The sequence below is a fragment of the Salvelinus namaycush genome, chromosome 13 (assembly GCF_016432855.1).
Source record: "Salvelinus namaycush isolate Seneca chromosome 13, SaNama_1.0, whole genome shotgun sequence".
In the NCBI taxonomy this organism is placed as follows: Eukaryota; Metazoa; Chordata; class Actinopteri; order Salmoniformes; family Salmonidae; genus Salvelinus; species Salvelinus namaycush.
The window spans coordinates 6,581,545-6,593,276 of NC_052319.1; the positions used below are offsets into that span (position 1 = coordinate 6,581,545).

General features: G+C 40.0%; 1 protein-coding gene across 2 annotated transcripts in view; it reads right to left on the reverse strand.

Moving 5' to 3' along the window:
• The window catches only part of LOC120058194 (G-protein coupled receptor 39-like), a 62,654-nt gene extending 51,198 nt beyond the window's left edge, over positions 1 to 11,456 (reverse strand). Inside the window, exons 1-2 of one of the 2 annotated variants that reach the window (XM_039006681.1) lie at positions 11,191 to 11,456; positions 10,147 to 11,001 (exon numbers count right to left, since the gene is read on the reverse strand). In XM_039006681.1, coding sequence (XP_038862609.1) covers positions 10,147 to 10,936 — 790 coding nt within the window. In that variant the 5' untranslated portion in view covers positions 10,937 to 11,001; positions 11,191 to 11,456. Of the gene's footprint in view, positions 1 to 10,146 lie in introns of both variants that reach the window. The other variant, XM_039006680.1, reaches the window with a different exon arrangement.
• Between the last annotated feature and the right edge of the window lie 276 nt (positions 11,457 to 11,732).

Sequence of the window (11,732 nt, forward strand, 5' to 3'; positions counted from 1 at the left end):
CAAAACAATGTCATTTAAGTTTTCATTTCCATTGGCTCAGTATGACATGATTGTCACCTGCTCCAGTGATTGGGGTGCACAATGAGTAGGGGCTAATGGATGAAACCCCATTTCACGCCTTCATCACTGTAATATGGCCAGCCATCTCCCTGTCCTGTTAGAACCAGACCCCGTAGGGAGGTCACCGGAGCACATACTGTACACTCAATCTGATTCTCACTCTATCCAATATCAAAGACACAATTAGACCAGTGAAGATGTACGTGCCGACATGTAATTGAGTCCGACTATGAAAATGGCATCTTGTTTTTACACTCCAGGCAATGAGATCATTACACAACAGGGTCAATCAGTTATTACTATGTTTGAGTGTGTTCACTTACTTTAAAATATAACATGAATAAAATAATATTGTATAAAATATACTATACTATGATTTCACCTTTATTTAACCAGGTAGGCCAGTTGAGAACAAGTTCTCATTTACAACTGCAACCTGGCCAAGATAAAGCAAATCAGTGCGACAAAAAAAACAACACAGAGTTACACATGGAACAAACAAACATACAGTCAATAACACAATAGAAAAATCTATGTACAGTGTGTGAAAATGTAGTAAAATGAGGGAGGTAAGGCAATAAATAGGCCATAGTGGCGAAATAATTACAATTTAGCATTAACACTGGAGTGATAGATGTGCAGATGATGATGTGCAAGTAGAGATACTGGGGTGCAAAAGAGCAAAGTTTATATATGATAAGGTTTCAAAAGGGCATGCAAGTCTTAAAATCAATGTGCTACTTTACATCAATGTGTCTTGTGTTAATACAGTAAAAGCATGATGAATGTTGATGGGTCAAAGACGTATAAGGTTTTCAAAGTAGCAAAAAAATAAAACAGCAATTACAATTCTCTAAAATGCTTTTTTATGTTCAATGGAGTGTCACCTATGCCCTTATATTAGTTATATTCAAGAATAAAGCCAATAATAAATTTTTACTGTGATTCATATGAATGTACCCTAGTAAAATGTAATTCAGTATAAGTGTTGTTTTTTTTAATTGTAATTTTATGCCAATATTTCATAATCACAAGGTTATATATCCATGCTTAGACTGGCAGAAATATAACTACCCAGAAAAAAATGACATTTTATTTTGAATACCACATATTTGATGTGTCATGGGTACAACTCAAAATTTGATATTTTTTTTTACAAAAACAATCTGAAAAAAATCATTGAAAATATCTTTCACTTCATCCTTTGAGATTTGTTTTTGTCTCTCTGAGTCAACAACACAAAATGATTGTATTTTAATATAAAATACTGGTGTTATACTGTATGACACTATTTTGTTACCCTGAATGACACATATCACTAAGGCCCACAAGTGATTCCTTCAGCAATAACAATAATGATCATATTAACTATTATTAGTAGCAGCAATAGTATTTTTCTTTTAGCTATTTTTTTAAAGATATAAAACTGTGTAAAAAACAGGATAAGATGTTTAAAATGTGCAGGCTAGCTGAACTTAGATCACTTCCATACTAGAGAGAGAGAGAGAAATGACCCATACGCCACACACATAAAGAACATGGGTTTTACTATGCAACATAGTTTAACTGGCACATGAGATACAATTTAATTCACGTAGGATTAAATTAGCATTGAACATTTCAAACAAAGCATTCATTGAAAAACATTCCGTAAACATTGTGCAAAAAAAGTTTTGCTTAAAATCATCACGAAACAGTGGAGATCAGGCATTTGAAAGAAAATACTTAAAAAATTATCCCACCAACATCAAAACATTTCTGTATTCTGAACATCAGAATATTAACCAAATCCATTGTCTGAACATCAAATGGAACTCATCAACGTTCTCAAACTGAACTCATCATTCAATAACATCTTTAAAACATGGATTTATTTTTAGTTCGCTTGTGTATGTCATTTTCTTGTGTAGGCCTATGTAGTATTCTGTTGCCTAACTGGTGTGTAACTTGGAATTTGGACCAATAAAGCTCTGTAAACTTTTCCCAGTCAGAGTTGCAGAGTTTTGAATTCCTTCGTTTTGTAGTAAACGGCTCTGGTTCGGAGATTACTGCTTGGACATCCGACTTGAAGTAGTATGTGATGTCCTTAACTTGGGACCATGCAAATTAATTAATTATTTCTGCTGCTTGTTGCATGCAACTGATTTCCATCTCCTCTCCCACAACCTTCAGAACTTGGCCGACAAATGGCTGGTAATCGTAATTGACTATTACGAACTTTCCGTTTTAAATCCTCTGGTGGTTTCACCATTGTGGACAAGCTGTCTTCTGTTTCTGCATTTTGCTTCTGAAAGTCCACCTCTGTTGGAGCATTGCACTCACAGGAGATGCATGCTCGGGAGCAGAAGCAGGACACCTCCCGATGGTGGATCTTTCCAGGTTCCTCTGCGATGATCTGGTGGGTTTTTAAGGTTCCTTTGGCAGCTGGCAACTCATTTGGAACTGCTTTATCAAATCGGTTAATCTCATCCTCAGCAATCCAGAAGTACTTTACACGTGACTGCGTTTTCTCCAGCATGGTGTAGAGCTCCTTTGGGCTCTGGAGGTCACCACCGTTTTTTTGACAAACTCATCTGCACAGCGTTTCACGGAACCACCAAACCCAACAGGTGCACCTTTTCCGTGGGACTTTTCAGATTTTTTTTCCCCCTTCTTATTATCCAAGACTGGCTTCAGATCAGCCCACACGGCACGCTCGTCATGCCGAAGCGACTCTGAAATGGAGACATAGGATTGGCATTCCTGTGATGTGTACACAACCCTTGTGTGTACAGTTGCCTGCTTACGGCCGGCCGGCCTCCAAAATGAAAAGCCTGAACCTCTGTATGCAGCTGACACACTTAATTTTCATAAAAGTCCATGTGGATTACAACCTCGTGTTCTTTAAGTGTGTCTTTTAAGTTTCGGCACTGCTCAACTTGATGCAGCCAGTTAAACTGCAGGTACACACATGCAATTTGAGCTACACAAAATAGCTACATAAAATGCCCATCAAACTACTTCAATTCAAACTTGTACAGTCTCAATTTTTCATAAAGTTCCCCAAATGTGAAGCAGCTATTAACGAATATAATTCAAAATAAAAAAAATGATCCATAAATGTGTGTGTGTAATATTATATTAACTAATATAATCCATCAGTTATACCTTAACTGCAGTTCAATAAAACATTGACTACAGTGTAATAGTGCAACTTAATGTTAAGTGTTATCCACCCAGCTTTATATCCTTGTATATCCTATTCTGTTGCTGACAGTAGCATGAAACCATGAAAACAATACCTTGCTTTTCTTCTGGCTAGTCTTTCCTCCCTAGTAACTGGATCTGCGTTTAATATTTTGTCTGTGCCGTGCAGCCCTCTCCTTATTGGACAACGGCATCTACAGTATAAAGATAATGTGCCTTGAAATACGTTAAGATGCCATAAAATAGTTTGAAATGCTAATATTCAGTATTCATACAACAAGTAATTATGAATTGCATGATTAAATGTTGTAAACGAGTGAAAACATGGGATAACAAACTACTGTCATTCAGCATAACGGGTGACATTGTGGTATAACATGACACTTTTGTTGTGCTGAAGGACAAAAGCGTGATACTGAAGAATGGATTTCCCACATAAACATATTTAACAGGAAGTTCCTTGGCCACCTATATAAAGTAATGACCTATAAAGATTATCCTTACTTTTCATATTTAATATAGCTTTTTATAAAATAATAACATTAAAAGTATGTTTTCTGTGTTGTTCTGAAGGACATGTGGATGTTACTAGAGGGTGGAAAGGTGAAATCATCAAATATTTCAGAGAGATTTACTCACCTCATAACTTTGATAGAGGGTCTTTAATTGGTATTATTTGTGATGTCACATGATTACCATCATGTGATATGCTTTAAAATGGCGTTTTACCTTTGCTATATTGAATGACATTGATGAAGCGCAGAAGTCCGGGCAAAAGCTATTCAAGTTTTTAATTTTTTTTTTAGATGCAGTATGTCGCCTATAATTCTATGTGTTGTTGCAAACAATAACACAATTATGCCATGGGTGTTCATTTATATTTTTAGGATGAATTTCTACATTTTAAAAACACTTTCGTCGTTAGAATTTTAACCCGGACTGTTACACTGAAGGACATTTTGACACTTTAGGGCTCAATAACTCCCTTAATGTAATAGTTTGCAACACAAACATTTCTGGGTCAAAAGAAGGGTAAGTGTTGAGTGATTTAACATTATATTTCTACATATTTATCTTTTTTATGTTAAACGAATGGCCTTCGGACACCAAATGTACACGTCTCGTCTTTGACCCTGATACTACAGCACCGTGTTACAGGTAAAGTGGCTAGAAAGGGTAGCACTGTGCCCTCTGAGACTCAAATCATCAGGCTGATGGCATTAGTTATTCTCTCAGAATAGTTAGTGAAGAAAACACTGTTCTAGACCGGCTGATGAATTCTTCCTGTCCTACCTTACCGGGAGGCTGATAAATTACTGAAGCTACTGGCTAAATTACAGTCATGCTATTGGAACCTTATGTAGTCAATCCCTTTGTCATGAAAAGGGGGAGCAGATGGTACAAAGCATGACACAGGATAAATCATCTCACACAATGAACACTAGACTGGAAAATGAGGGTTTGACGAACATATACATCATTTATATAGCAGCAAATTCGGGAGGTAGCCCAGCCTAGGATTTGAACCCAGGACCAGCAATTGTCAACCAGGGACTGCTTTTACAGTTTTTCCCAAAATTGCACTTTCTCCATGACACTGTTCATTTATTTTGACAACAGACATGTACTTAACCTTACTATGCTCCAGCAACTCACCAATGCTTCAAGTCTCCAAGACATGTCTCCGTACTATGGGGGACCAAGCCTTCTGCTCCCGTGCCCCTCGCCTCGGGAATGCTCTCCCTGAACATTTGAGAGCTGCTCCATCGATCAGAACTTTTAAAATTTGCCTTACAACATATTTATACAGATTGTCTTTCTTATAGTCCTACTCTAAGTCCTTTTAGCACCTATTCTACTACTGTACTTCTATTTCCTGTCTTGATGCTAAACGTTTTTATACTGAACAACAATATATACGCAACATGCTACAATTTCAAAGATTTGACTGAGATACAGTTCATATAAGGAAATCAGTTCATTGAAATAAATTCATTAGACCCTAATCTATGGATTTCACATGACTTCCCAGTCATTGTTGGTCACAGATACACGCCCCTACCTTTTTATTTAAGGTATCAGAAAAACAGTATCTGATGTGACTGATGTGACCAGCATTTGCCTCATGCAGCGTGACACATCTCCTTCGCATTGAGATGATCCGGCTGTTGATTGTGGCCTGTGGAATGTTGTCCCACTTCCTCTTCAATGGCTGTGCAAATTTGCTGGATATTGACGGGAACTGGAACACGCAGTCGTAAACATCGATTCAGAGCATTCCAAACATTCTCAATGGGTGACATGTCTGGTGAGTATGCAGGCCATGGAAGAACTGGGACATTTTCAGCTTCCAGGAATTGTATACAGATCCTTGCGACATGGGTGCCGTGCATTATCATGCTGAAACATGAGGTGATGGCAGCGGATGAGTGGCACGACAATGGGTCTCAGGATCTCGTCACAGTATTTCTGTGCATTCAAAATGCCATTGATAAAATGCTATTGTGTTCAATAGCTTATGCCTGCCCATACCATAACCCCACCGCCATCATGGGACACTCTGTTTACAATGTTGACATCAGCAAACCACTCGCCCACACGACGCCATACACGCTGTCTGCCATCTGCCTGGTACAGTTGAAAACGGGATTGATCTGTGAAGAGCACACTTTTCCAGTGTGCCAGTGGCCATAAACGGTGAGAATTTGCCCACTAAAGTTGATTACGACGCCAAACTGCAGTCAGGTCAAGACCCTGGTGAGGACGACGAGCACGCTGATGAGCTTCCCTGAGACGGTTTCTGATAGAAATTATTTGGTTGTGCAAAACCAGTTTCATCAGCTTTCTGGGTGGCTGGTCTCAGATGATCCCGCAGGTGAAGAAGCCGGATGTGGATGTCTTGGGCTGGCGTGGTTATACATGGTCTGCGATTGCGAGACCGGTTGGACATACTGCCAATTTCTTGTGTTGTGTGACCTGTTATTGTCCCCAGCACAAGGTGCACCTATGCAATGGTCATCCTGTTTAATCAGCTTCTTGATATGCCACACCTGGCATATCCAGGTGGATGGATTATCTTGGCAAAGGAGAAATGTTCACTAACAGGGATGTAAACAAATTTGTGCACAACATCTGGGAGAAATAAGCTCTTTGTATGTACGGAACATTTCTGGGATCTTTTATTTCAGCTCATTACATGTTGCGTTTATATTTTTGTTCAGTGTATTTTATGTAATTTTAAAAAAATCATTATTTACGTTTTTGTCTATGTAGAGCATTGAGATAACACTGTAATGAAGTGTTATGCAAATGACATGTATTATTATTATTACATTCTGATTGCAACACAAACTCAAGGATGCCATGTTGCAATTCTAGCTGTTGAATACAACCACACCGCTCTGAAAACAAATACACATAATTACATATGAATCACTTTCAAAGTGCCACTTGTCAAGTGGCAGCAGACCAGCCAGGCACTGAAATTCCTACCTTGCAATCAGTTGAAGGACAGCTCTTCAAGCACTGCTCAGTGAGCTGTTGTACCTTCAAGTAGTGATCACTGGTCTAGTAGTGAAATGGAAGCCATGATGGCATAACCAATTGTGGAGATTGTTGTTGTCTGAAAGGGCTGTGATGGTATTTAGGAATGGAGAAGCCTTAGGATGTACATGAACAAAGTAACTAAAGAAGCTACATATTTCTAAGGCGAATCCAATGATGATTTAGCATATACCTGGTTTCTAAGCGTACACGATATGGTTAGCGTATATGCTACTGTAGGCCTATATTTTACAAATGGACATTCTTCAAATGTATATCACTTATTTAACTGTTGATTTAGATGAATAATATATAATAGATATAATATATATGATATAATTATATTTAATATATGACACACAGAAATGTAAAAATGCAAGGGTATGTTGTCTGTGTTCTAAATATGAATATGTATACATTGAATGGTTCAAGTAGGTGGTTGAGAGGAGCAGAGTGCAGTATTGAGGAGAGATGGGGCTACACGTTCTCTCAGTTTACATTATCAAGTGCCAAATTGAAGTAAATCTGCCCATTTTCAATTTGATAACACAAGTAGCCCCAGCGAGATCTACTGTACCATTAATAGAGTAATTTTAATCTTAATATATCATACTGTTGGGTTCTGAAAATATGAAATATACTTATTCAGGTCACTGAGGGAGAGAGGGGAATGTATAACATTTACATTCTGTCAGGATATATTATTGTTCGCCATCAGGGATCCTATGGGAGAAGAGACACTCTGGTACAAGTCAACATGACAGCCGTGAGTTGGGGAGGCGTGAGCAAAGTCAGGTCAGATGAGGAAGAACAGATATCACTAAAGTTCTGTCTAGCAAAAAAGATGCATTGTCTTTTCAGATGTGTAGGAGGAGACTCAGTATAGGAGAAAGGATTAAATATCAGTGCTTGTGTGAATATGTCTTATGCAGCTGTATGACCCAATGGGTGAATAAACTTGGTCTAAGCTTTACTAATTGTCTGTGAAATTTTATAAGGTTAATTTAGAACCTAACAATACATTATATTCACGTTGACTTCCGATACTCTTTGCCATGTGGTATTATTTGCTGTTGGGATAAACTATTGCCTGGAAACCCTGTAACCAATTTAGAGCAAACACTTCACATGTGCATGTTGACTTGTCTGCATGCAGCCACACATAGTAATCATTATAGTCAATGTTAAGATGGATTACAGGCCTCCAATTCTAGACCGATGTCTCTGTCAACAAATGTACAGTATACAAGGCTTCCTGCTTCCAGCACCCGAGAACTTTACATTCATTCAAGACATGAGAAAATACAATAATACGGTCCAGAACTAATGAAGAAATAACTCTGCATACTTAATGTGTATACACACTACAATGTTGTGTGGTATTTCTTTCTATCCACGTGACATCAATATAACATGGCCAACTACAGGCGTGTTCTTCATGTGAGTTCCCTTGAGATTCTCTGTGGACAGTAATGGCAAAGACCACCCCAAACAGAAGACGTATGTGTGAAATCAATCATTTGAATGGTCATAACATTTAAAAATGGTGTCGTGGAGTCAATCGGAGCTTGGGGCCCGAGAGTGGCATTTCCACTGTTAAGTAAACAGAGGAGTTAGACAGACTCTCAACACAGAGGTGGCACCACATGTCCCAGAGTGGTGTGGTGAGAAAAAACATTCTGGGGCCCATCGTTTTTCCTGATCTGGTAACCTAAGCAGGTAAAACTACGGACATTGTATGGTATGGCATGACTAATCTATTGTAAAAAGGTTTAAAATGGGCTATGATCGAACCAGAGTTTTTCTTATCAGGTTACATGGATTCTAAAAAACTCCTGGAAAAACTCCTGGCCTTGGAGAGGATGAAAAACCTGTCAAACTGCAGCAACAGTACTTATATCTTTTTTTAAAGGACTAGGGGGTTTCCTATGCAGACACAGAGAAAGCAACATGATTGGACAATAGAACGAACAGAGCTTGCTTTATGCAGATTGGCATAGTGTAGTCCTGACATATGCAACTGTAGGCCTAATAAGAAATTGACTTACGGTCTATGTCAGCTATTGTTTTTATAGATTAATTCCAGTTAATACTTTTAGATTGAAAAAGGTAGGTAGCCTAGTCAGCCCAAGTCTGAATATAAACCAAATTCAAACTTGAGCTGACAAAATGTTTCTTCATCCCATTGATGCAGAGGTTCCATCGACTTTTATAGCACTCTAATTCTATAGGGTTGGTCTTTACCTCCTTGTTGTCTTTCAGGAGTAATGAGACCTTCTTTTCCAGGTAAGCACTTTTCGTTTTGCTTTCTTTTATCTCAGCAGCATTGAATTCAAACGCCTTAGATGCTTTCGTGATCATGAGAATGTTCTGTTTGATTTGAGAGTTAATGTCCTCAAGTGTTTTGTCTTGCTTATCGAACCTGTCTTTGAGCATGTTATCTCCAAGTAGTGTTGCATTGGAAGTCTTGTCTACTTTTGGTTAATTTTCATCGCCTTCCCCAGGTTTGCCTTTATCTTTGGGTTGTGGTCTTTAATGGGGGAAACGTGAGAGGAATCCCTGCGTCTGTCTTTTGGTCCTGATGAGGAGGGGATAGCCAGGACATAGTAGTGTAGTGGTCAGATGCTTTTGCTCTGTAGCCTTAGCGTTGTTGCAATGGTTGTTGCTCGCTCCTTTGACACTAGCTTTCAGAGGACCGGATCCTGAGGAAAATGTTGACATTGACATTCTCTTCTAGGACAATAACCAACAGTATAGTGACTAATACGTCTTTTATATTTACAGTATTTTGAATTGAGTGAAGTTCAGGTTGTAAATATAAATTGAGAGACTTCGCTAACTAGCTCTTTGAAGTTTGCGTGCTTAGGTCGTCATCTTGACGAAATACCCAATACCGGAGGAAAGTGAAGAGAGCGCCTTGAGCTTTGTGCGTTGTGTCCAGCATGCACGACCTGTGATCTCCGTGAATCTGATGGGTCAAGACACAGCAACGAGCTTGCAGCAGCACTTCGATGTGAAGGACAGAGAAATTGCGCTCGAGTTGTGAGTTGACAAATCATGAGGCAAATAGAAATAAAAAACAACACTTTGGCCATCTTTTTAACGCTTTGCGACAATATATTTTATTAACCTAAATCAAAATCGCCACACATTTTCCGGCGGCCCTGTCACAACAGCTACACTGTCTACCAGTTGGAATGCAATGGTGTACACGCCCTGTGTAATGCAAACATGCACACGGACACACACACACACAGTGGCCACCAGTTGGCTAAACAAAATGTATCATCATCCTTTCAAAATTGCAATCGGTAACATCTTAGATATTTTAGGTAGAATGTAAAAGTGTCAACTTACCTAGAAAAAGGATGGTTTGCTTCTTGGCGGCTTTGACCCTAGCACTCTCGTGTTTTGGCTTGTCCTCTACTCCGTTGACCCCTCTTCCTATGGGCCCCATGGTTTTCTGAAGGACCAGGATCATGGCCCGACACATGACCCCCACGCTGACCAGCACCACCATGTACACAATGAACGCCACAAAGATACTGGCCCTGTACATCCCCCACTGGTTTCTCAGGTTGGTGCAGAACGTCAGGTTCTGGACGGGCATGATGGCTCGCTCTGGGACATAGCCCTCCATTCCTGTGACGAACAGCAGCGGGAGGGCTATGAACACGGACGTGACCCAGGCGAGAGCGATGAGACTCCCCGTTGTTCGCTCTCTGCCCAGGACCTTGAAGCGGAACGGGTGGCAAATGGCTATGTAGCGTTCAAAGCTGAGCGTCGCCACGTTCAAGATGGTGGCGTAACTGCAGGCCTCAAACAGAAAGTTGTAGATCTTGCAGGAAGCGTCACCCGAGGCTGAGGTGAAGGGGAACCACGTGGCACTGTAGAGCTCTACAGGCATTCCTATGAGGAGGACCAGAAGGTCGGAACATGCCAGGCTCACCATGTGGTCCGTCACGTACTTTTGCAGGTAGCCATTCTGCCGCAGCACCTGTGTCACCCGAATGGTGATTCCATTACCCACGATGCCTGTGAGCAGGATGAGGCTGTACAGGACAGTGAGGAAGACTTTGATGGCATAGTTGGGCTCCAGCTCCTTCCAGTCTTTCTCCTCGGCTATCTCGGCCTCCCCCTCATTCATGGTTACTTAGTTTCGATTTCCAGATATAGATTTTTTCCTAGCGTATCAGTTCAGCAGGGCAGAGTCTGTAATAGAGCCCAGAGGAAATCCAAACAGCCAGGGAGAGATATATTTGTCAGAGATAAAATAATATATTTCTGACACCCTCATCCAAAACCGTGGTTAACTCTAAAAGTAGATTAACTTAACACAGACCTCTTGGTTGCCCAGATAAACCATATCACAGAAGAATATTAGGATCCCATTAGACATACCAGAAAGTTTCTTCCTCGTTTTAGCTTCTTTGATACACACGACTCAACGTGGCAGGACTACCCATTACTGGCCTGAAGTCTGAGTTTTGTACCATCGGCCGTCCGTACAGTTCTTCATCCAGAAAGTATTGGATTTACTCCTTTGCTTGTGCCATGCTTCAAGCTGCACCCTGACAGCAGGCACTGATTTTCTCCTATCTCCTCTCTCCTACCAGTTAAAAATTAAACTTCAGAGCAAGGGAGAGAGAGAGCACGGCCCTGTTCTGTTATCACTACTCAAGTGCAGTATGAACCCTGGCTCTACTTCAGGGACAAGGGTGATTGTGTGTAGGCGGGACCAAGGGTTACTACACATCTCTTTAGTCATACAGAGGTGTGGCCCTTCCCGAATATTATCAACTCCCATTTGGATGAATATAATACTTGCCAGAACTAAAAAATGTAACTTTGCTACATGGCACATTTATTCAAACACTATTCTTAGGCTTATTTACACAAACTAAAACTATTTCAGAATATACAAATGACTTTGACACTCTTCT